Source organism: Carassius carassius, chromosome 34, assembly GCF_963082965.1.
Source record: "Carassius carassius chromosome 34, fCarCar2.1, whole genome shotgun sequence".
Taxonomy (NCBI): domain Eukaryota; kingdom Metazoa; phylum Chordata; class Actinopteri; order Cypriniformes; family Cyprinidae; genus Carassius; species Carassius carassius.
This window is the reverse complement of record NC_081788.1, coordinates 23,517,510-23,542,134: the sequence shown is the minus strand read 5'-3', so window position 1 is coordinate 23,542,134 and position 24,625 is coordinate 23,517,510. Positions and strand designations below refer to the sequence as shown.

Sequence of the window (24,625 nt, the reverse complement as noted above, 5' to 3'; positions counted from 1 at the left end):
AAAATCAGTCACACACCGACCGCATGGTGTCCATAATTAGCAAACTAGTCAGCACGGTGGAATGGAAAAACTCCAGCAACGAAAACCCCTTCCAAAAAAAAAAAATAATAACAATCCGAACCTCCTTGTAGATAAACACGAGGTGACCGGTGAATCCAGTTGTTTGGGCGCCAATTTGTAACGCTGTCAGAGTTTAAAGTCTGCCCAGGATGAATAGAAAAGACAGCGCAAACGGATGGTAGTTTCACGAGTCTTTATATAATTCCTCTCCGTTAAATGCACTCTTCCCATACATGTCATAGAGCGAATATTAACAGGGGAAAAACACTCTGAAAACCCGCTACAAATAAGAGTAGAACGTAAACACAGTAAATCAAAGGAGCAGTCGGTAGAGCGGTCATCTCTCTCCTCGCGAGCAATACTCTCCTCTCACTGCGCACGCGTTCACTGGAACAGCGCGCATACAATAACGTGTCATCTTAAAGGCATACAACATTCATGTCATGAACACTATAACATTAAGTGGCCGTTACACACATACACACCTACACACACACACACAATGCATAGACAGGGCGCCAGAATCCAGTTCTCTTAAGCACTTGAACTAACAATAAACATCCCAAAGTACCAGTTTTGTCAAATATCCTCATAAGAGCAATCCTAAATGATTTATATAAAGTCTAAAATGAACAAAAAGAGTTGTGAGAGAATGAGGAGATATCCATAGACAGTATATAAACGGTGAGATCCGCGTGTCTGTCTGCTCTTAAAGGGACAGCAGCCAATAAAGCGTCCTGTCAGTAAAGTTAAAGAATAAAGGGAACAAAGAAAATGACTCGCTGCTCTTGACTAAATAACTTTTGTAGCTTTAATAAGGATTAACTATTTAATTTATAGTTTATGCAGTGCAGTCTGCATATAACTTTGATAACTTTATTACATTTCTGTATATTTCCTAACTGTTAAGACAGGAAGGGCAGGAGTAAACATGACATTTATTATGGGTTTATGTTAGCATTGTTTTAAGTTTACTTAAATTAAAAACTGTTATATTTTTGAAGCCTAATAATAAATGTAAAAAAATAAAAAAAAGTAGCTGTATTAATATCAGTAATACTGGCCTTCATTCATAAAAAGATGCCATTTAAACAAGTATTTAAAATATACTGTCTTTATGTTGTTTCTACATTAATTTGATTAACTGTGAAATTATTACATTAAAAAATATATTAAAAACGTACAAAAACATTTCTTTTTTTATTGCGATTAATCACAGAAAAAATTTGTGATTAATCTAGTTAAAGTTTTTAATCGATTGACAGCACTAATATATATATATATATATATATATATATATATATATATATATATATATATATATATATATAAAACTCACCTTAAGGATCATTAGGAACACCTGTTCAATTTCTCATTAATGCAATTATCTAATCAACCAATCACATGGCAGTTGCTTCAATGCATTTAGGGGTGTGGTCCTGGTCAAGACAATCTCCTGAACTCCAAACTGAACGTCAGAATGGGAAAGAAAGGTGATTTAAGCTATTTTGAGCGTGGCATGGTTGTTGGTGCCAGACGGGCTGGTCTGAGTATTTCACAATCTGCTCAGTTACTGGGATTTTCACGCACAACCATTTCTAGGGTTTACAAAGAATGGTGTGAAAAGGGAAAAACACCCAGAATGCAGCAGTCCTGTGGGCGAAAATGCCTTGTTGATGCTAGAGGTCAGAGGAGAATGGGCCGACTGATTCAGGCTGATAGAAGAGCAACTTTGACTGAAATAACCACTCGTTACAACCGAGGTATGCAGCAAAGCGTTTGTGAAGCCACAACACACACAACCTTGAGGCGGATGGGCTACAACAGCAGAAGACCCCACCGGGTTCCACTCATCTCCACTACATACATTGGACAGTTGAAGACTGGAAAAATGTTGCCTGGTCTGATGATTCTCGATTTCTGTTGAGACATTCAGATGGTAGAGTCAGAATTTGGCGTAAACAGAATGAGAACATGGACCCATCATGCCTTGTTACCACTGTGCAGGCTGGTGGTGGTGGTGTAATGGTGTGTGGGAGATGTTTTCTTGGCACACTTTAGGCATCTTAGTGCCAATTGGGCATCATTTAAATGCCACAGCCTACCTGAGCATTGTTTCTGAACATGTCTATCCCTTTATGACCACCATGTACCCATCCTCTGATGGCTACTTCCAGCAGGATAATGCACTATGTCACAAAGCTCGAATCATTTCAAATTGGTTTCTTGAACATGACAATGAGTTCACTGTACTAAAATGGCCCCCACAGTCACCAGAGCTCAACCCCATAGAGCATCTTTGGGATGTGGTGGAACGGGAGCTTCGTGCCCTGGATGTGCATCCCATAAATCTCCATCAACTGCAAGATGCTATCCTATCAATATGGGCCAACATTTCTAAAGAATGCTTTCAGCACCTTGTTGAATCAATGCCACGTAGAATTAAGGCAGTTCTGAAGGCGAAAGTGGGTCAAACACAGTATTAGTATGGTGTTCCTAATAATCCTTTAGGTGAGTGTATGTATGTATGTATGTATGTATATATATATATATATTAAAAATCTGGTTTTACTTCATTGTTGTATGTCTGAATTTATGAAGCACCGTGGTCCTGTGAGGCACGACATTTCGTTCCACTGTCCACACATGTAACGGAATGACAATAAATCTCAACTTGACTTGTACTTGACTTGACTCAGCGACTTTCATGTATGACTTTCTTTCCAAAAGAGATATTCCATTTAATGAAAGTAAATAGGGACTAAGTACAACCATGGTCACCATTCACTTTAATTGCATAGAAAAGAGCAGCTTGGACCTTCTGCATCTACTTTTATTACATACAAGAAAGAAGGTCATATGGATTTTTCAAACAACATGAAGGCGAGTAAGTGGTGACTGATTAAAAAATTACTTTAATTTTTTTTTAATTCCTTTTATGAGGTTTTGTGCTTACATTGCTTTCTCTTGCTAGTGGAGCTTGTTAAAGCAGTAATCTTAGTACATTTACATTTAATCGTTCAGCAAACACTTTTATCCAAAGCTTAGATATACAGAGAGGCAAAAGCAATTTGTCATACTTACTGTATATAACTATATTAACTGTACCAAAAAGCTGAATTTCTTTTTTTTTTTTTATTATTTAATTTAATTATTTATTTACATTTTTTTCTGCCATTTGATAAAACATTAACAAAAAAAAAAAATCTTTGCAATATTTACTTTCTATATTACTTTCTAATGTATAGGGGTGTCCACAAAAATGTTAAGCAGCACTGCTGTTTAACAATAATAAGAAATGTTTCTTGAGCACTAAATCGGCATATTAGAATGATTTCTGAAGGATCATGTGACACTGAAGAATGGAATAATAGCTGTTGACAATTCCATTTTCCCATCACAGGACTTCATTTTAAAATATATTCAAATAGAAAATGGCTATTTTAAACTGTTATGATTTTTAAAAAATTTTTACTGTATTTTTGATTGATCACAGAAATAATGAGCTTAAGAGACATTTAAAAGTCATACCGGCCCCAAACATTTAAACGATAGTGTACACTGAAGTGGGACCTGATCCATGTATAATAGAGCCCCATCTTAAGCTGGGCTCTCTTGACTTGACAGTAGGGGTGTAACGGTACGCAAAAATCACGGTTCGGTATGTACCTCGGTTTTAAAGTCACGGTTCGGTTCATTTTCGGAACAGTAAGGGAAAGAAATGCAAACATTAACTGCAGGTTGTTTATTACTATACACTTTTTTTTAAATACTTTTTAATAAAATATATATAAAATAAAAAAGGAATTAGAAATAAAATACTGCTGCAAAGTTCTCCACTAAATAAAATACGGTCTCAAACCAATATCATATAATAAAATATAATGAAAAATATAAATAAATAACTAGAACCGTGCCGTGCCTGCTGCTGTAAGTGACAGGGAGACCGCCGACAGACCAGGCTCTTGTCTTCATGACAACAATATCTATACTTCATCTTGAGCATAAATATAAAGCCTACTGATAAAGGACACCGTCAACAGTATTGACGGCAAAATAGAGTATGTTTGACAGGTGCAATATTTGAAAATCGATAATTATTAATTCATTTTTTAAATTACATTTATATCTGAATTTATGTCAACCTATAGACTTTCAAACATCAAAGTGTCATGAATTAATATGTATTTGTGTAAAAAATGACATATAAACATATTTTCCTATTCTTATTTTTCCTGGAAACGCTTCCAACACGTTTGCATGTCGCGTGAAAAATAGGCGTCAGTTCTAATTCTAGCATGCACGCGTTTTCCACGCAGCTCGAGCCGCGCCTGAGATGCGCGTCTCACGCAGGCAGTCTGCAAGCTCTAACCTGTTAACATGGGAGCCAAATTAAAAACGGACACGCCACGCATCCAGTGTGTCGTCGGCCTTACCCCCAATTTCCACCAGATGCGTAACGGCTGTGGAACGGCTCCGCTGCGTGACAGCTCCGTGTTCCGTCGTCCATCAATACCCACCAGGTCCGTATTTGTTGCGGAACTGACAGCTGACGTCACGATGCCCCATGTAATCTCGCGAATTCTGGTGTGATCGCGCGATATGTAGTTTCTATACAGAACTACCAAACCAGGAACAGTTTTCCATCCGAAGGAGTATAGGACAGAACTCTTTTCTTTTCTCTTTTCATTTCTTCATCCATCGTGTCAACGGGGTTAAAACTTCAACAAGCCTGTCTCCGCCCATTATGACGTTTTCAATATGTAGTGTAGGGAAATATGAACGCGGTGTATTTTATTTTGAAAATTAAACGGATCTTTTATTTTGTTTCTGGCTGTTCTGTTTTGTCACTCGACTTCCTGTCCTGCGTACTCTGCCCTGTAGTGCTGCGGAGCGCTCCGGCATCCGGCAAAAATAGAAGCTCTGCGTATCTGCTCCGGAGGGCTGCGGATCGCCGGAGTCGGAACGCAGCTGTAACGCATTCAGTGGAAATACACTCATTGACTTTAATGGAAACCTATTGACTCCGCCGCCGTGCCGGAGCCGTAACGCAGCCGTTACGCATCTGGTGGAAATTGGGGGTTAGAATCAGCTGCAGGGCGGGATTTGCGCTGAACGCGGAGACTTCCGCCACTTAATATGTTCGTTTGGAAACACGAAAATGTACTTATGTTCCGCAAACAAAATATTGCATTCCGTCATTCGGTACACACGTGCACCGTACCGAAAGCCCTGTACCGAAACGGTCCGGTACGAATACACGTACCGTTACACCCCTACTTGACAGTAAGCATCTACTTAGCAACAACTTAGAGTAGCAACCACATAGCAACATGCTCAGAAAACTCTTGCACTTGCCTACTCTTTCTGCTTCTCTTCCTGTCTTATTCTTTCTCTTTTCCTCTCCCTTTCCTCATTTTCTCCTGGTCAGGGGTCAGAGGTTAAAAGCCACTCTTGTCACTCAGGGTTTTCCTGCTGACATCAGCCACTCACTAAGAGAAACAGTAAGGAGAGCATTTCTCCCTCCTTTTTAAAAGAAGGCAGTAGTTGACAGAGACGTGAAAAAGCACTCAAGCTCAGAGGAATGTCCCTGTGTCAGCATGGCAGGCAAACATTAACAGGGTTACAGGAGTGGGGCGCAAACTGCCAATGGGGCACAAATGCAAGCGTACTGCTCAACCACTGGTGCATCTTGCACATTCAGTCTTCATACGTACTGTAACAATTACTTTAAGTATATGGGTGAGAAAATAGGATTGGATTAACTGATTGCATGTTACCTAAGAAGTGGTATCAGTGTTGTTTTAGTATCAAGATACTATTATAGTTTTTTAATAATATTTTGAATTAGTTTTTATTTTGATATTCTGTTTTCATTTGCATTTTATTTAGTCTTTTTCAATGCATTTGTATTTTTTTAATTCATCTTATTTAAATTAAATTAAATTAAAATTTTAATTTAAATTGATGCATTTAGCAGACGCTTTTATCAAAAGCAACTTACAGTGCATTCATTCTAGCAATTTTTACTTATCATGTGTTCCCGGGGAACTGAACCCTCAACCTTGCTTAATTTAGCAAGCCAAGTTAACTAAATGTTACCTTGACAACTAGCTGAAATAAATTGAGTTTCTTTTTATTTTATTTTATTTTAGGTAATGTTTGTTATTCTGTGAAATAGTAATGAATTTTGTTATATAACCTTTTTTTGTATCAATTATCTAGAATAACCTTGACTGGCAGATGTTTAGTGTTAGAATCTAGAATTTTATTTAAATATATTATGTAAAAATAGGAAAAATATTATTATTATTATCTTTATCATTATTAATTCCTAAAATTTAGCAGGATGATATGACAATATATTTTGCATTAAAATATATTAAGTCATATTAACTCTGTAACAAATTTGATTAATTAATAAAATAAATAAATCAATAAATCAATAAAATAAAGAATTATTGCGTTTTATCATATCTGCTTAAGGTCATTTTATCAGTTCAGCACTTAAAAAAATATACAATTTGCAGTTAGAAGAAAAAGTACACACAAAAATTTGACTTATTATGAAAATACAGACATAACATTTGCCTGTAAAGTGCTGTTCTTGTGTGTCTGACTCCCTTGCTCAAAATACAACAAAATGCAAATATACCCAACAGTACTGGTACTTCTTTCTTGTGTTCTCTCTCTTTCTCTAGCCTTAGATTGTGAGTTTGCAGAATTCGTTGAGTTACTCCTGAAGGCCGGAGCTGACCCGTCAATCAAAGATCAAGAAGGTTCCCTTCCAGAGGAGGTGACAAAGTCTAGCGCTATCTCTTCTCTCTTGCACCAGTACACTGCTCCTAAAGACTAAATCTCACTCTGTGAAATCTTACTCCACAAAATGAAACCAAACCCACATAATCACAATCAGTTAAAAGTTCATACAAACTGTGCTGCTCGTCCAAATGGTACATGCCTGATGTCAATCTGACACTAGATCTAGAACTATTATCATTCTAGAACTATTATCACTGATTCCATTTGGCTGTGCAGCACAGATGTTGTACTTTCAAACAGCTAATTTCAGACAACTTTTCCTCCCCTGTCCTAGAATGGTACATTCCAATGAATGTGTTACTGTTGTTAATATTAAAGACATGGAATCTTACAATGGTGTCCCCTTTTTTTCCTGTTTATTGTTTGTTTTCTAAAGGTTTTCTGCCATTATACGCTGTTCTTTAATTATAGCATGACCATATTCCAGCAAACATTTCTTTAGGAAGTCAGGACAAAATGGTTTTACTTTTGCATGAAATTCAGTGTTTTTCAACTGCAGTGAAAACGTCCATCCCCTTTTGTCATCTCGCATCAAAATCCAAAAACTGTTTGGTCTGTTTTCAACAACATTGCTTGATCTGTGCATATTTCTCTCTTGATTCAGACAACAAAAAAAATTCACTGGAGAAAGCAATGTTATAGATATAAGACTTGTATTTTAGGAGAAAGCAAGAGTATGAAGATAAAAATAGCTTAATGATGAATTTGTTCCATACCTAAAACCCTTTGCTGAAGTCGTGTGGATTACTTGTGGATTACTGTTGGGACTTCTCAGGGAAGTTGTGGCCTAATGGTTAGAGAGTCGGACTCCCAATCGAAAGGTTGTGAGTTCGAGTCTCGGGCTGGCAGGAATTGTGGGTGGGGGGAGTGCATGTACAGTTCTCTCTCCACCTTCAATACCACGACTTAGGTGCCCTTTTGCAAGGCATCGAACCCCCAACTGCTCCCCGGGCGCCGCAGCATAAATGGCTGCCCACTGCTCCGGGTGTGTGTGTGTGTGTTCACTGCTCTGTGTGTGTGCACTTTGGATGGGTTAAACGCAGAGCACAAATTCTGAGTATGGGTCACCATACTTGGCTGAATGTCACTTCACTTTTCACACTCATTCTGACGGCACCTATTCACTGCAGAGGATCCATATAAATGGTCTAAATTTCCCCGAAATCTGTTACAATGAAGAAACAAACTCATCTACATCTTGGATAGCCTGAGGGTGAGTGCATTTTCAGCAAATTTCCATTTTTGGGTGAACTATTCCTTTCATAGTAAATGTAGCACAATTCTTTAGTACATTGGTTTTACTCAAAGGACTCATCAAGTACCTATGATCATGCTGTAATCACTGAATTTTTGTCTTTTTATGCTTTAAAACCACAAATATACTGGGTGAATTTTAAGTGTTTCTGAACACTTTTCAAAGAGCCAACACATAGGAATCCTCAAACTTTGTTTTACCCAAAGTTCTACAGCTGATACACATGTGGGATCACTATATTTCAAAGTATGACGTATTGAATAAAAACTGGGCTCAAGTGGAGGAATGGGAAGCATTAGCCGAGTTTGGGTCTTTATAGCTGCATCCCTCCTCGAGAGCAAGATCCTCTGTCTGTCGCTTTAGATATTCCATAGACAGGCTGGAATTATGGTATCGGTTTGTTTGTAAAGGCAGTTTGTCCCTTATTCCGGTCATTTCCATAAATCCGCTGGAGTTGGGGGAGGGTCAATGCCGCTGATGGCATCCTCCGTGGGCTTGTCTGCACGACAGTGACACTAAGCCCATTACGTTTCCATTATGTTTCTCAATTTCCCTCAGAGCTCTTCCCTTTTGACACGGACTCCACTAAAATCATGTCCCATATTGCTCCGCTTTCTTTACTTAACATTTATGCACTTTTACAACTCGCCTCTCTGGATGGTTCCCTAACACCATTAGAGGCAGATGGTGGAGGTTTGTTACTCTCACTGTCTGTCCCTTCCATTTTCTTTCTTTTTGTCCTTCTCTTTCTCTATTCAGCTGGTTGTCCAGCTTATGAATGGAATTGCATGTGCTGGGCTGCTCTTAATGCAATGCTTTACTCCACCCTCACTTAGAATTTGCCAGCCAGCAGAAAATGCTGAAAAATATCTCACTAATATCAAAAAAAAAAATAATAATAACTGTAGTAGGTTGCAGTGATGACATATTTTTGTAGAACAATCTGAAAGTTAACATCACTGGTTACCTCGACAAAAACTCTATTGGCTTATGAATTATTGCAGAAAATAAGATCTATGACCAACAGATTTTTATGAATATTACACATCTTGTTCAAATTAATACATCTTTTATTAATTTTGAGGCCTTAATACAGAAGTAAAAAGCAAAATATAGCCTAGTCTATAAACAACACCATGGTTGCATGACTTCAGCGTGGTCTTCACTTGGAAAAATTTGTTCAATCTTTATTTCAAAAACAGGCTCTGAAAGCAGCCTATCGAATAGATTAGTTTTTCTGTTCGGTCTGAATTCAATGTCCCAGACAACCTGTGTAGTCCCATCTAGCCACTTGTTACCAATGGTTTTACTGATGTATTAAACAAAAACCCATTCAAAAAAACCCACTGACTTCAAGATGATGGAACCGGAAGTGCTAAAATGCAAGCTTACAAAAACACATCATCCCTGAAGCACTCAATGAGTTATTGTGTCCCAATTTACTTATACACTATATGCATGTAGGCTACTCGTGTAGTGTATGAAATAAGAAAGTTAAATGGGACGCCTCTAGTAAGTGTTCTGACAATGTTTCTATGGATGACAGTGAATATTATAACATGCAAAACCACTGGATGGTGCATTGACCAATCAGAATCAAGTATTTCAAAGATCTGAGTAATAAACATGAGTTTCAGTCATGCAAGTAGAGTTAGATAAGGTTAATCAAATCAAATGCAAATACTGCCCACTACACCTCTACAATAATATTAACGTGTGAACGTTTGTCCTTGCAAAATGACCCTTTCTTTCTTTGTATGGCTGTTGAATTAAAATGCCAAACAGGATGTCATTGAACGCCATCATACACAAGAGAAAAATACCCCGTCTATGCAGCCCAGATTAAATTTAGACTGAATAACTATTTGCATGTTAATTTATCCTTCTCACCCGGGAGGCTGGTGAATCGCTGGCTTCAGGAAGTTCGTAATAAAAGCTCGCAGATCGATGATAATGGCATTTGCGCTTGCGTTTGTCATCTTAGCAAAAGCAACAGTGCAGGAATTTGCTCAGATTTATATGTATACTAGTGCTGTAAGTGGCGTGTAAATTATCCCAACTGTCTGTGTCGCTGTTTATCTTTGTAAGACTGAACTATTAAAGGCCGTGCATTAATGGCTGCGGCAGCCCCAATCAATGGCTGAGTGAAATCAGTTTGTTTCTCTGCAAAGCGCTCATCTTTTTTGTTTTGTTTTTTTTTCTCCATAAATTTTGCTTTTTATTCCATGCAATCGATACGTATCCTCTGTTTTCCAGCTGAGCACAGGCCGAAAACATACGCTAACCACATTACTACAGTTGTATTGTTTTAGGTAACACATTTTGCCGCCTTTGTGCGTTTGAACTGTTTAGGAAGTGGTTTTGAGACTCATTAAAAGACGCAAAAATGTTAACAAAATCTCTCTCTCTCTCTCTCTGAATGTGGGATTTTACTTACAGTTGTGTTTTTCTGGTCACTGAGGAGAACATCAGGCAGCCTGTTTGTCCTCATTTCACAGAGCAGTTTACAATAAGGTAACATTTAGAGGATTAGGGAAGGTTTGACTAAACAGCAATCTGCTCCAGTCTATGGAAGCAGAAGGATGAGCGCGTGGAACCGACGAACAGATGTGTGACTGATGAAAGTTCCACGTGTGTGTGTGTGTGTGTGTGTCGGGCTTTGCAGAAATGTTTCTTTTGTTCCTGTAAAACCAAAATGTATGGACACATAGAAACATAGTTTTTGTAATTAATACCGCAAACTGAGTAGGCTATGTGTTGACGTGCACAATACCACAAATTAACAAAACAATAAAGAATGTTATTGCTTGAAATATGCAAGGTGTTAAGTATTAAAATACTGAAGTATTAATATAATAAACACTTTAAAACCCCTGCTTGGTCAATTTTATATTTTGCAAACAAATGGCAGATTTAACTTAGATGACATAATTAAACATGAGTTGAGTTTAATGACTTTAAAACAGGTTGCTCGACACAAAGCCATCGTTGTGAGATTATACATTTTCTTATAATGGCTATATTAGTTTTTTTCTTCTTCCAAACAATAGGCTGTGTAATGTATTTGTTTCTTTGAATGGGAATAAACTATTTACTACAAAAACTACTATTATGTGTTATACTAAGCTAAAGTGTTTAACTTAAGAATTCAAAATGTATTAAATGCGTGTGAAATAAATAAATAAAAAAAGAACATCGCAGTAACCCAAAAACGATTCAGCTTTATTTCTCCATAAAGATTTGACTATACACAATTCATACCATTGGACAGAAGGCATATAGGACTAAATTCAGTGCTCTTTTTTTCAAAGATCCATAGCAATAAATAGTGCTCATGAAACAAGACTGTTGACACTTTTTGAGACTTTACAAAATTTACACCCATTAAGACTCAACATAGATTCAACAAAACATGTTGAAATACATTTCTTAATGGTTACTTTTCTTTTTTCCATGTTGCCCTTTGTTAGCTTATATGTTCACTCGGTTTACCAGTTTACAACTAATTTTTCTCATGTTTACAATTGGATCACCAGTTTTATAGTTTTACATCAACTCACTGTACTCTTTCCCATGATCCAACTCTTTATAATACTGACATTGGTACCCACAACAGGAATAAATAACACTCAGTCCTCTTATTTGTTGCTTAGATGTGTCAAATATGAAAAAATACAGTGTAAGTTTCCCTTTCATGTGTTTTGCTTGATAATAACTGGTCAGACCATTAAAGTACTTGTATATGTGTAATGGAAATCCACTGTTTTCATCTGCTCTAAAATAAATCACATTCGAACATATGTACAGTATGAGATCCATTTTTGCTCATGGAGCAATGAGTAGGAAATGATGGAAACAAATGGCAATGGGAAACAAAGGTATCTTGATGGTAATAAAAACTGTATCAATATCAAATATACTTAACATTACCAGAAATAAATAGTAACTTCAATTTTAATCTTTTATACTATTTATTTTGTTTCATTGCTGAGCCAGAATGCCGGACGTTAACGGAAAAACACTGAACAAACAAGGGACCATTGACAGAGATTTTTATGACAACTCAGAGCAGTGCCTGCGGATTCATCCTTATTAAAAATAATTTGTATCTATTCTTCAGACCTAATGTGAAGGGCCATCTCTAGTAGAGCCGTTTAGAAAGTTTCAACCATTAAAATCCCAAACCCTTGTAAGTAGGAAAGATACAGTACACTTGTGCCACTTGTTTAAATATCAATCTTTGTTCAGTGCCCTCCTCTATTTCCCGTAATCAGCCTGCCGTGTGCAGTCGAGGAGGAACATACAGTAAAGTGCATCGTGGACGGTTCTCTTCTTCATTCAGAAACATGCATGGACCCTCTTGTTCTCAAAAACGTAGTGGATTGTGATTGTTTTTCCAGGGTGGTCTGGGGTATGAACGCCATTCGCAGCTGCACACAATTTCATGCTGGAAATCATCCAATCCAGTTTTGAGAATGATGAAAAAATATGACTTACAAAATTATAATACAGCGCAAACATTCCACGGTGGGTTGCTCGTATCAGCGCACCATTCAGCAAGGTCAAGCCACCATGTTAAAGTAGGTGCCGTTTTGGGCCTTGCCACACAAATGTCACCAATTCTGGGAAAGATGTCTATAAAATCGTCAAATTTCTTGTCTATAGTACTTCAATTTCCATTATGACCTTTGCCCTCAGAACTGGGAGTGGTCCATTTCATCAAGCCACGAGGCAGGGCTGGTGGGGAAGTCTGGGTAGCCCGTGCTGCTTCCTGTCGACAGGTCAGAGGTGGGTCCCCCAGCCATTGCTCTCAGAACTTGACCTACGCTGGGCTGAGTGCCCTGACCCATGATGCTGTCCATGTTGAAGCCTAAGTTGTTGAGCAACGGGGTGTGGCCTGGGAGGGAAGTGATGGATGAGGGGGACTGTGGCAGGCCGTAGGGACTTCCTGCCCGCAGGTCATGGTAAGGCTGCCCGCCCCCCTCCAAGGAGAAGGTCCCATTGAGCATGTTGCCATTCGTGATGTCTCCGACACTTCCATACAAGCCATTATCATGACCAAGGTCTGACAGGATCTGGTCTTCTGTTGGTGAGAGCAGACAAAATCAGTGTTAAGATTGTTTCAACAACAAAAAATAACTACACTGAAAAAAAAAAAAAATGTGTGTAGAAAAAATTTTTCACTCAGAAATTGCTAGTAAATTGCACAATTATTTACAAAGAAATGCAAAGTAACATTGAATTAAATGTGAAACTTTGTAGTAGAGAAAATGAAATAGTATTTTCTTGTAAAACCTCGGTGTACATAACTGTTCAAAAGTTTGGGGTGAGTTCATTTTTTTTATAGAAATTATTACTTTTATTTAATAAGGATGCATTAAAAGCAGCATAACTGTTTTCAACATTTATGATAATAACATTGATGCCTGTTTCTTGAGGCATGTTAGAATGATTTCTGAGGGATCACGTGACACTGAAGACTGGAGTAATGAAGCTGAAAAAGTAGATGTGCTGTCACAGAAATAAATTACATTTTAAAATTAACTAAATCAGAAAACAGTTATTTTAAACTGTAATTTTGACTGCAAATTGCAAATTTGATCAAAAACAAAGAAAATCTTACTGACACCAAACTTTTGAATGGTAGTGTATAGATGCTCCTACACACAGAAGAAGAAGAAATACAGTTATGACAAAGACCTCATTAATATCCATTTTAAAAAGGGGATTACATGCTTCTGGAAATATCTGAGACGCGATGAGCATTTGTCATTTACTTTCTGTACTCACAGGGGCACAACCAGATCCTTTTCTTTCAACAACAACAAAGGCACTGCGAGCTTCCTCTCTAATCGACTAAAAGCTTCACCATTTTTATAGAGTTTGTGCATCGCTGCTTTCATTTCTCGTAAACATGGCCTCTCTTTGAAAGTGGCTCTAGACTTTTATGAGTTCTCAAAATGGGCTGACAAAAATTAAATAATCATTAAAAAAAACACGTAGCAGAAACAAAAACTTAATTTGAATATTCCAAACAATCCACCAAGTGACATATTTTCAAAATAAAAGGCAAATTAATGCATGAACGGAAATAACAACAAAAAAAACTTCCTGAAACTAATACAAAGAAGAGAGAGAAGACAGAAAGCAAGGCATCGTGGGAGATGTAAACAGACTTACCTCTGAAACTAAGCTCACTATCGCTGAGTCCTGCATCATCGGCTGAGCTCTCTTTCTCTGTCTTACTGGACCCTCGATTGCGTTTGACACTTTTGTAGAAATGACCCCAGCGGTGCCGCCCAGCATCCTTCTTCAGCCGTTTCTCTTTTGCTCGCCTGTTTTGAAACCACACCTGTGGACAGACAAGCCTCAGTAAAGACACAGATAGCCATTTAATCATACACACTTTACACTTCACCTACATCAACACTTTAAAGCTTCAATTGTGGCTTATAGTCACCGCACCTGCACCACTCTCATGTCCAGGCCTGTTTCTGAGGAGAGTTGCTCACGCACATGTCGTGCTGGCTTAGGTGAGTTCTTGTAGGCACTTTTGAGCGTCTCCAGCTGTTTGGCTGTGATGGTGGTTCGTGGACGTTTTGCTCCTGTCTCTGAATCATCTGTAACACACAAATTTGAAGAACTTATTAAAATTGTCTTTTCTGTGCTGCTAAACAGAACTGTAATTGATGCCCATTGTCTGCCTTTGGATTTAGTGCTCAAAAACATTTCCTATTATTATCAATGTTAAAAACAGTTGTGCTGCATAATAATTTTTGTGGAAACCATGATACATTTTGTTTTCTAGGATTCTTCCATTAAAAATATATATTTCATATATAAAATATTTTATAACATCTTTGCTGATCCATAAAGCAATAAAACAGTAAAGTGTGTTATAAGAAGTTTATAATATTTTAAATAAACAACTTTTAACTTCGAAATGAACTTAAATAACTGTCGTAATGAAAAACACAAGCATAAAGGTGACAGATAGTATGAGCAGGACTGAACTGAACTCAAAAAAAGTGAATTATTATTATTTTTTATTCAATCTACACTGATTCAATGTTGAAGTGAAGCAAATTTCTCGAGCATGAGGAAAAATGTCAGGAGCTCATCTACCATGAGGTACGAGTAAAGAAGAGTTTGTGGGATGCTTTGAGAGGAAGTGCTCACACATGGCCAGTCGATACTCTCCTGAAACTGTCACACTGTGGCGGAAGAGGGAATAAATCTCTCGTGAGAATGGCATGCCAGTGCGAGTTATTGGGGCCCCTACTATAAAAGTGCATTGCATCACTTAATATAATCAATCAACAGCCCACAGAAATCTCCATAAATACAGTGTGAGATCACAGAGGGACTTAATATCCCAGACACTGAGACCCCTATAGACTGTAGTTAATGATGATTTTGTCTCCTTTACTACCATCCTGTTGCCTCCTCTGATCTCTCGGTGTCTCTGTATGATTGTAAAAGAAGAAGTTAATTACACCGTCTCCACTCCTGAACATTGCTGTCAGAATGATTTCCAATTGTGACAGAAAATCCAGTGATGTGGGCCGAGTCTGGGACAATGCATCTAAATATCACCAGTTCAGCAAACAGCTACAATTCTAATGGGTCAGTAGCAACCGGAATAATTTATTTATATAAATACTAATAATATTTTTTTTCAATGTTACAAAGCTCAAAATGTACTGCATAACAGGAACAACCAACTGATGGTTCAAGAGGGCATGATTTATTATATTTATAATAAATATATATTATAATGTGCATAATATTTTCTATGCACTGTACTGTCCATTGCACTAGTGTAAATTATGTTCATATGTTCATAGTTCTGCCTATAGTGTACATACACTTTTACATAATCCATCTGTATAGTATGTTCATAGTACACCTACCTGTATATCATGCTTATAGTATTTAAAATCTGTAAATTATGCCCATAATACTTATCTGTATAGTTATTGTAAATATTATAGACCTTGTATATTCTGTACTTACTGCTTATTGCACTTCTGGTTAGATGCTATAACTGCATTTCCTTGCCTTGTACCTTACATGTGCAGTGACAATAAAGTTGAATCTAATCTAATCTAATCTAATTTACACAGATCTCAAGACAACAGCTCACCATTTTGTTTGGCTGTTTCATAGTCCTCCTTGCACACAAGCCTCCCGTCCTCCATGAGGTAGAACTCATCACCGGTGGCCAGCTGCCTGCTGCACATAACACAGGCGAAGCAGTGAAGGTGATACACAAAATCCTGAGCTTTCCGGACCACCTGCGTCGGGGGAATCCCCTGCTGGCACGATGCACATTTTGTCCCAAAACGTCTGCAGGTACACAAATAAAGACACAGTATCATCTGTTTGATACAGATTCAAATTCAGGTATTATGCCTTAATCACTAACAAAACCTGCCACAAAGATATGATTCCTATCTTCCTTTGAGCCAGGTTACAAGCATTTGTTCAATGATTATTTTTCACATGTATCAATTATTCTGCAGACATTCTTTTATGCCTAATCCTGATTTCAAGGTTACAATTATTGTCAGCGACAGAAGAAAATACAAACATGACATATACTTTTTCTACATTTATGGGTGTTTTACTATGTCCAAATTTTGTGAACAAATGCTTATTTATAAACACGTTTTTATGTTCATTGAAATTAAATGGAGTATTGAAAAAAAAAATCCTACTCCTTTGCAGATTGAAAGTTAAATGACACATTTTAAATACTTATTTTTGCTATTAAAAATGAAACGTTTGACATTTGACTGCTTATGTTATTTAGATAAGCACATTAAAGCAGATACATAAATATATAATATGAAAAATGTTATTTTGTGAAATAAGATTTTATGTGTGTGTATATATATATTGTGTATATATATAATAATTAAGGTAAGTATATTTTTTTGCAAATCAGCAGATTCCTTTTCACATCGCAGGGCTGTGTAATTAAATTCTGAAATAAACTTTAGTTTAGATTACTAAATGCTGTAGAAGTATTGTTCAGTCTTAACTAATGTTGTTAACCAACTAATGTTGTTAATTAAATAATGCTGTTAACAATTAAAACCTTATTGTAAAGTGTTACCCAAATTAATTTTAGAGTTTAAGCATCATTACATCTTGAATTTAACTGTGGCTATTGTCATAAGCAATCTTTTTATAACTGCAAAGGCTGTTATAAGCTACAAAAGCTCAGAATACTACAGGCGGCATCTTTGTTTGTGCTTGTCATGTCCCTGGAGTTGACAGATGCTCTTGATCAATGTAGAAAAGGCAGAGAGATTCACAGGAGAGAGAGAGAGAGAGAGAGATTCACATGAGAGAGAGAGAGAGAGAGAGAGAGAGAGAGAGGCCACTAAACGCACGTACAGAATGCCTCATAAAGCACTGAGTCAGAATAGGCTGTAAATCACAGTGTGAATACTGCTAAATAAACCCTCCTTTTACTTAACCAAGGTGAAGTTTTTGCAACATTAACGGGAAGGTGAGCCCCCGCCCCCTCGCTTGTGAAAAGCCAGCATTTCCTCCTCCATCCCCCTCACCATCTTCCCTCAGCCGCACCACCACAGTCTTAACATTAAAATGCCTCCTTTTGTCCCCACGGGCTTGCTAATAAAGTTAGCCTCCACTCTGAGTCTTGCTAGCGTTTTAGGTCTCATTGAAGCCTGTGACATTAAAACCTCTCAAACATGATTTGGTAAAAGCCACTACTGATCCTGTTTTGGATAAAAGTCAAACTTAATTTCCTTCCTTAAAAGCCAAGGGGAAAATCCAATCGTAAAAAAAAAGAAGAATAAAAGAGGAAAGAAAGGAGAGGAAGACACTGGGAAGAAGAGCAAAAATAAAAATATGCAAAGTTGCTTTCTTGAGTTATTATATAGCACTGGGAATTGAATTTGGGAACATGCAGTCTTTGTGGCCGAGTTCCAGCACACTGTGCTTCCTAACCTGACATGAGAAAAATGAAACACAGGACTTTATTAACCATGACAGAGAATCTATGTGGCAACCTTTCCTTAAACACACTGACACACACATGCTAGTGCCAAACAGCACCAAAAAGCATGCACAAGAGATTTGACAAAACTGTTGTCTCACAATCCAACTTGACATGTTCTGATTCTGTCTTTTTCATTCCTTGATAATTCATGCAGCCAATAGTGATTGAAACAATATTAAATAAAATCTCTCATCGTATTATTTACAAAGATGTACTGTATAACTATAGGCCTACATTAAATGTTGCTCCATTAATGACTTAACCTTTGCTTATACAATTAAATAAATGCATAATTTATTTGATCTCTACATGTGATCTATCACATTCTTAAAAAATCATATTCATAAAAACTAGTAATTTCTTTTTTTCACATAAAACACATCTTGTTTAGCATTCATCAACAATATTATGTGCTTAAATATTTATCTGAATTATTTAAGCTGATTTTTAAAACAGATAGATAGATAGATAGATAGATAGATAGATAGATAGATAGATAGATAGATAGATAGATAGATAGATAGATAGATAGATAGATAGATAGACATTGCTATAAGAAATAACGGCAAAGGTGAATGCTAACTGAAAAACAGAGCGTGGACTCACTTGAAGAAATCTTCTTTGCAGTAGACATTCCCCGCGCGAGAGAAACACTTGTCTGCCAGGAGCGCGTGACAGTCGGCACACTTGAGACATTTTGAGTGCCAATGTCGATCCAGCACCTTCAAAATAAACTTATCCAGGATGTGTTGACTGCAACTTGCACACTGAGGGATCTCTAGAGAAACACACGGTCAGAAAGCGATTAGGGTGAAATGTGCTTACAGAAATACTGAACTTGATTTTAACTAAATAAGGTAGACTTACAGACAATTCTAATAGGTTTTTTATAAGTCTATAACAAATATGGGTACATTATATAATGTTGGATCGCCTTACATTGCACATTCAAATGAATATAATTATCGTGAATTCATGGTTCAAGCTTCATATAGGCCTATGTAGGTCTATTCGTATAATCTGTAATGGGAATAGACGCAGTAACGATCATACTACAGAAAGTTCTTAAATAAAGTGACATGAAAATATAGAATTGCAAGTTGCTTGACTCGAACGTTTTTTAGCATGTTACTAAGCCTACTCCGCTCGTGCATTATGTAGAAACGAACAACCTTTTTGTTGATGTAAGTGATGGGGCAAATACTGACGAAACCTGTATTTTTAAAAGTCTTTATCATTTAATATTTGTAAAAATTAAAGGACATATCAATAAGAATTCGACAAAGAATTATGACAACTGCACTGAAAAAGAAAACAATAAATACAAATAAAAGTATATTACTAATAATATCATGCTAATGAAATTATTATAACAAGTAATACCTGTAAAGAAAGTTATTAAATGCCTTTTCATTTTAATAAAATGTATTTATTGTAATTCATGTAATTATTATTGTGCACGATTGTGAAAGCAAATTTGAAGTACCTTCAACGAGACAACCTATGGGACCGGTAAAGGCTGGACAGGTGAGGAAAGATGTCCATTTGTTGGTAAATAATCAATATTTCAGAAGAAAACAGGCGAGGACATGAGGACATTGAGATTGAAATCATATAACTGGTCCATCGATTCTTTAACAGAGACAGTCTGTCACTTCAATTACTGTTGCTCAAGAACAAGTGCTCGAACAAAACAAGCACAAAAACCAAAATCTAAAAACAAACATAGATTAAAGTAACGATAAATGCAATTTATCTTATTCGGTCAAACAGAAGAAATCCGTTTAAGGGTTCAGACAATACCAGCAATAGGCTACTCGGTATAATTTCTTCAAATCACAATATCATGACATTCAATATCGATATTTGACCTCTGATCCTCTATTCTTTCTGTCGTCAAGTTATCACAAGTAGCCTACTGTTTTAATGGATTTAACATAGGCAAGATATTCTAATATGACACGAGAGGATATTATTATTGTCAAAAAAAAAATTATTTCAGCAGGTGCTTAAATGCGTAATCACATGAATAGTGTTTATGCGTCACGTTAACGTACAGCAAATGTCTAAAAGTTCATCAAAATAGTCCTCTACTGCAATCTATAATATCACAATGACAGAACAATGTTACCCTCACAAACACAAAACACTATCCACACTATAATAATGCGGAAAACAATAACTAAATAACATACATAAAATAACTAAAAAAATACATAAATACGTAAAATAAATGTAAATAACATATCATACATTATAAAAACATTAGTCTACTTTTTAAATAGAACGCAAACAAATGAGTTTCTGTGAAGACCCCTTTCCCATAAATTAATAGGCATTGTGTATTTTATTTTTAACTTTTTTAGATTTTACCCAAAACACAATTAAGTGTATGTGTAGCCTTGTTATCTTGTTTTTTAGTGCCATTAAACTACAATTTATTTTCCAGTATTCTATGGTATAATTATATATATTGTATTTTAAAATATAAAATATATTTATCATTTCTGGTAAGTTAATTGACAGGTTATTAGCATTTTGTACTGTAGTATTTTACATTCTTCCGTTAAAATGCCTGTGTTCATGATACTGTGTGACTGTTTCTTACAGGGTCGTGTGGTGCTGAAGGAACAGCGCCCAGCGCAGCTTCACTCACCCAACCGCCTTCAGCCTTTAACGCTCATTTACTGGATGTATTTGATTAACCAATCAAATGGCTACCATTGCAGGCCTTCACGTATGTTTCTGAAATATATCAATTAACACTCGTTTTGTCCGATACTTGTTTTAAACCTTTGTTTTATCATTGAACGCATTCTCATTAAGATCTCGTTGTCGTGCAGACTTCAATTTTCTGTTTTCTTTTTTCATAATTGCCCATATGTTGTTTTAAAAGCACCTTATTCATTTGAATAATAATATTTAGACCCATTCTTAAAACAATCCTCACTTAATCCATCATTTATACGCCAAGGGGGGTTGAGTAGCAATATCTTTTAATCTACTATCATTTAATGAAATTAAGTATTCTCCACTGACAGACCTATATATTGTCTGCTTAACCTTTTGGCCATTCTTCAAAAAAGAAAATAGGCTAAATAAAGTGGTTCGTTTTCTTTCAAAGTATTTTCCAGCATTTTATTCAGGTAAATTATTATTATTATGCACGGATGTAGTGACAATTTTTTTTCTCTTTTCTTTGCAACAGAAAAGTGCAAGAAGTAAAAACAAGCCAGCTCCGAAAAAGATGAAGTCCATCTGTACATTTCTGAAGCTGAATAATTAGGTCAGGAATTTATCCAATTCAAACTCCATCTTGATTGTGAGATCAGATTATATAGGCCTAACACAGATTAATTTGCGACTGATAAGGACCAGATGCAAAGATAATAGGCAATGCCATTTATTTTTTATATTAAATGTTGATGTAATGTAGCTGGTTTTATAATCTCTATTTCACTGAGACAAATAATATGCACGTTGCTCCATTTAACTACTGGGTTATATTAAAATCGGATTAATTGCTTTTTTCTTTCTTTGTTTAGTTATAGGACCGTTTAGACGCTGTTCCCAACCACAACACAAACATCTTAATAAAAGAAGTGCAATGCAACAGACAGTTGTGCGATCTAACCTTAGTCTGATTAACAAGCAGTCAGGCTGGATTTATTTATTTTATTTTGGGAAAATATAAAGCACTGTACTTACACAAACCGCGTTTTTACGATGCATGACATTTAGTCCAGAGCTCAGTTACGACCAGATTCACGAAGAACATTCATTGGTTCTTATAAGATTATATTTTGGATCTAATGCACGACCAGAATTTGATGATATCTACAGTTAAAGCTATTTAGTACATAAAGAATAAAGCTCCATGCGTCGGATCAAATTTTATCACCCAGATAGTAGCTCACATTTAATTCCCCAGTGGAGTTTAATTAAAAGCTGCATGTTATTCAACAGTGGTGGCCTGCAGACACCCGGAGGAGGCCTGCCAATATTCTGATGAACTAATCAATAAGGAGAAGAAAAAGCTCTTACGTTGCAGTTGCACTCCGAGGATGTCCGGCAGACCCTTCACCGTGCTCTCGCCGGGCAACACAGCCGCACTTTGCATCATTTTCATCCAGTCCGATAAAACGCGCACATGCACACGCGGAGGTCTGAGAATCTCAGATGTGCGTGAAATAATTTCTCTCCCCAGATAGTGTCCCTTTACAGTCCTTCGCGCCTGTGGTTATCCTCGTGAAATAGTCGGGCGCCCGTGTGTTCTTTCGATGTGTGTCACACAAACCGCTTGATTCATTCACACTGCAGGGGCGGACCGAGCGTCACTCCCCCGGGGGGCCAATGGGAGGCGTGGACGGAATCGAGAGAGGCGGGAACTTGTTCGTCTTGCGCTCTCAGGTAAGTAGAAAAAGCAATAAGGAAGTGATGATGATAAATACAGTGCCACTACTGAAACCTCAGGATCTGAAGTATTTTTAAAACCTTTTGTGACCTGGCATGGGTTAGTCAATTAAGTAACTTAAATATTAGGCCTACGTGAATATTTAACACGTAGTTTTAATTCAGCATTGCTTTAGTGGATACTTACGCAAACACCTTGAATACATACATTGAGATGTATTGGGATATGTAACGTTAGCCTACGTAGACATGGCCAAGCTTGACTGTAAAAATAATTATAATTTAAAAAAATAAATAAAATGTTAGTAAACCCTGTTAATTGATTGCCTGTAAGTTACCTTTACATGTAGGCCTACTGCAGTGGGGACTGGGACAGTAAATCAGGCCGGGAATTTGACTCCACCCCAGGCCACCTCTGTTGCTGCAGTCACCACCACCCAATTCATGTGTCCACCAGACTGCTAAACTCTTTGGCTCTTTCAGTTATTTGAATTGGGTGACTGTGGACGGGCAAAATAATCAAATGAAGTATCAAGAAGTATCAAGGCATTCACTGCCTCTATCATCTTTCCCTTAATCCCCCTCTCTCTCACTCTGCACATTGAGTTTCTCTGCAATATGAAATAAGCACTTTCAATAATCTATATTAATTATGCAGCCATCAATTGTATGTCCCAATGATCACAGTCCTACTACTGATGACCTTATAAATCATAAAAGCACATATTTTTCTAAGAGTAGTCAGCATGTTTAGTTTTGCTTATAGCTTAAACTTTACCTGAAGGTTCCTGCTCTGACTCAAAAGCTGAACTGTCCACCCCTCTCGTTCAACACCAGGAGCACTTGTAGTAGTGCTACTGTTGCTTCCTTCATCACCTTCAAAATAAATAAATAAGCATTGTACATGCACTAGGCTAGATATTGTAGGCTAGAAATGGAAAATTAATTTCTGGTCAATTTTGGCTCTTAAAAAATACTGTATCCCCATATGTAAAACTGTGTGCTAGTTTGTCATTAAGATGCTCTTTTAAAACATCTATCATTATATACATTTGTAATATATATATATATATATATATATATATATATATATTTTTTTTTTTTTTAAATAGATTTTATCTATTGTCGCTAAAGCGTCCATCTGCCAAATGATTATGTAAATATTAGGGTGGAACAGTTCAACTTTTTCACAGTTCGGTTTGTTTCACGGTTTTAGAGTCACGGTTTCGGTACCTTTGTATTTGCTATGTTTATGGAAAAACTATACTTTCAAAAAAAAAAAAAAAATATATATATATATATATATAATCATATTATTAAGAATATTCTAACTACAAGCAACAGCACTAATAAATACAATAGAGTAAATATACAAATAAAATAAACTGACTTTCAGGGGTTTTTTAGGTAGGTCTTGCATTAGTTTTTAGGTACAGAAATTTAATAAAGTTATCAAATGTAAAACATTGCATTTTGGACTATAAATGAAAGATTATTCTTTATTAAAGTAAAAAAAGCTTTTTAATCAAGAGCAGTGAGTGATTTCTATGTTGTTGCTGTTCGATTAATATAAAGACTGTCACTTTAAGAGAATGCACTGATCCAGTGTTCGTATTAGTATTGAACAAGAGTGAATGATTTGTAAAGGTTTTTTTTTTTTCATCGCTGTTGTAATGTCTGGGAAGCTGATGTTTGATCATGTGGTGGTGTCATTTTCACTCAGCGATCACCTGATTCGTAGATTCATAAGTCCGTCAATTAATTCGCAGTTACATACCAGCCTATTGCACGTCAGCCTGATCGACTGCACAGCGGCAGGCCAGAATGACCGTCAGGCCACCGGGAAATGTCCCGGTGCTCCCGATGGCCAGTCCGCCACTACTGTGAAATTGAAAAATAATAATAAAATGTTAATTATTTTAAAAGGCTTTTTTTACTCTAAGAAACTGTAAAGAAAATAAAAAAGAAAAGAGTATGAGTTACAGTTATAAATTATCCTCCACGTAGGCTACTGAGAAAATTTCAACAGCAAGATAACC

At 36.6% G+C, this 24,625-nt stretch overlaps 1 protein-coding gene and 1 pseudogene across 1 annotated transcript; one reads left to right on the top strand and one right to left on the bottom strand.

The window, feature by feature from the left end:
• Positions 1 to 6,932, top strand: part of LOC132115035 (acyl-CoA-binding domain-containing protein 6-like) — a 53,675-nt pseudogene extending 46,743 nt beyond the window's left edge.
• Positions 6,933 to 11,679: 4,747 nt separating this feature from the next.
• On the bottom strand, positions 11,680 to 22,844 carry LOC132114783 (LIM/homeobox protein Lhx4-like). Its single transcript, XM_059523105.1, has 6 exons — positions 22,218 to 22,844; positions 18,780 to 18,951; positions 16,284 to 16,486; positions 14,603 to 14,757; positions 14,318 to 14,489; positions 11,680 to 13,220 (listed from the first exon to the last, which is right to left on the bottom strand). Exons 1-6 carry the CDS (start codon positions 22,300 to 22,302, stop codon positions 12,832 to 12,834), a joined length of 1,176 nt encoding a protein of 391 aa, XP_059379088.1. The 5' UTR covers positions 22,303 to 22,844; the 3' UTR covers positions 11,680 to 12,831.
• Between the last annotated feature and the right edge of the window lie 1,781 nt (positions 22,845 to 24,625).

What these genes read in the sequence shown, in the direction of transcription:
- LOC132114783 (XM_059523105.1), bottom strand. Translation starts at nt 22,302, where the DNA reads ATGAAAATGATGCAAAGTGCGGCTGTGTTGCCCGGCGAGAGCACGGTG. An exon ending in TGAAACAGCCAAACAAAATG is followed by an intron (nt 14,758 to 16,283) that starts GTGAGCTGTTGT and finishes TGTGTGTTACAG; the next exon opens with ATGATTCAGAGACAGGAGCA. An exon ending in TGGACATGAGAGTGGTGCAG is followed by an intron (nt 14,490 to 14,602) that starts GTGCGGTGACTA and finishes GTCTGTCCACAG; the next exon opens with GTGTGGTTTCAAAACAGGCG.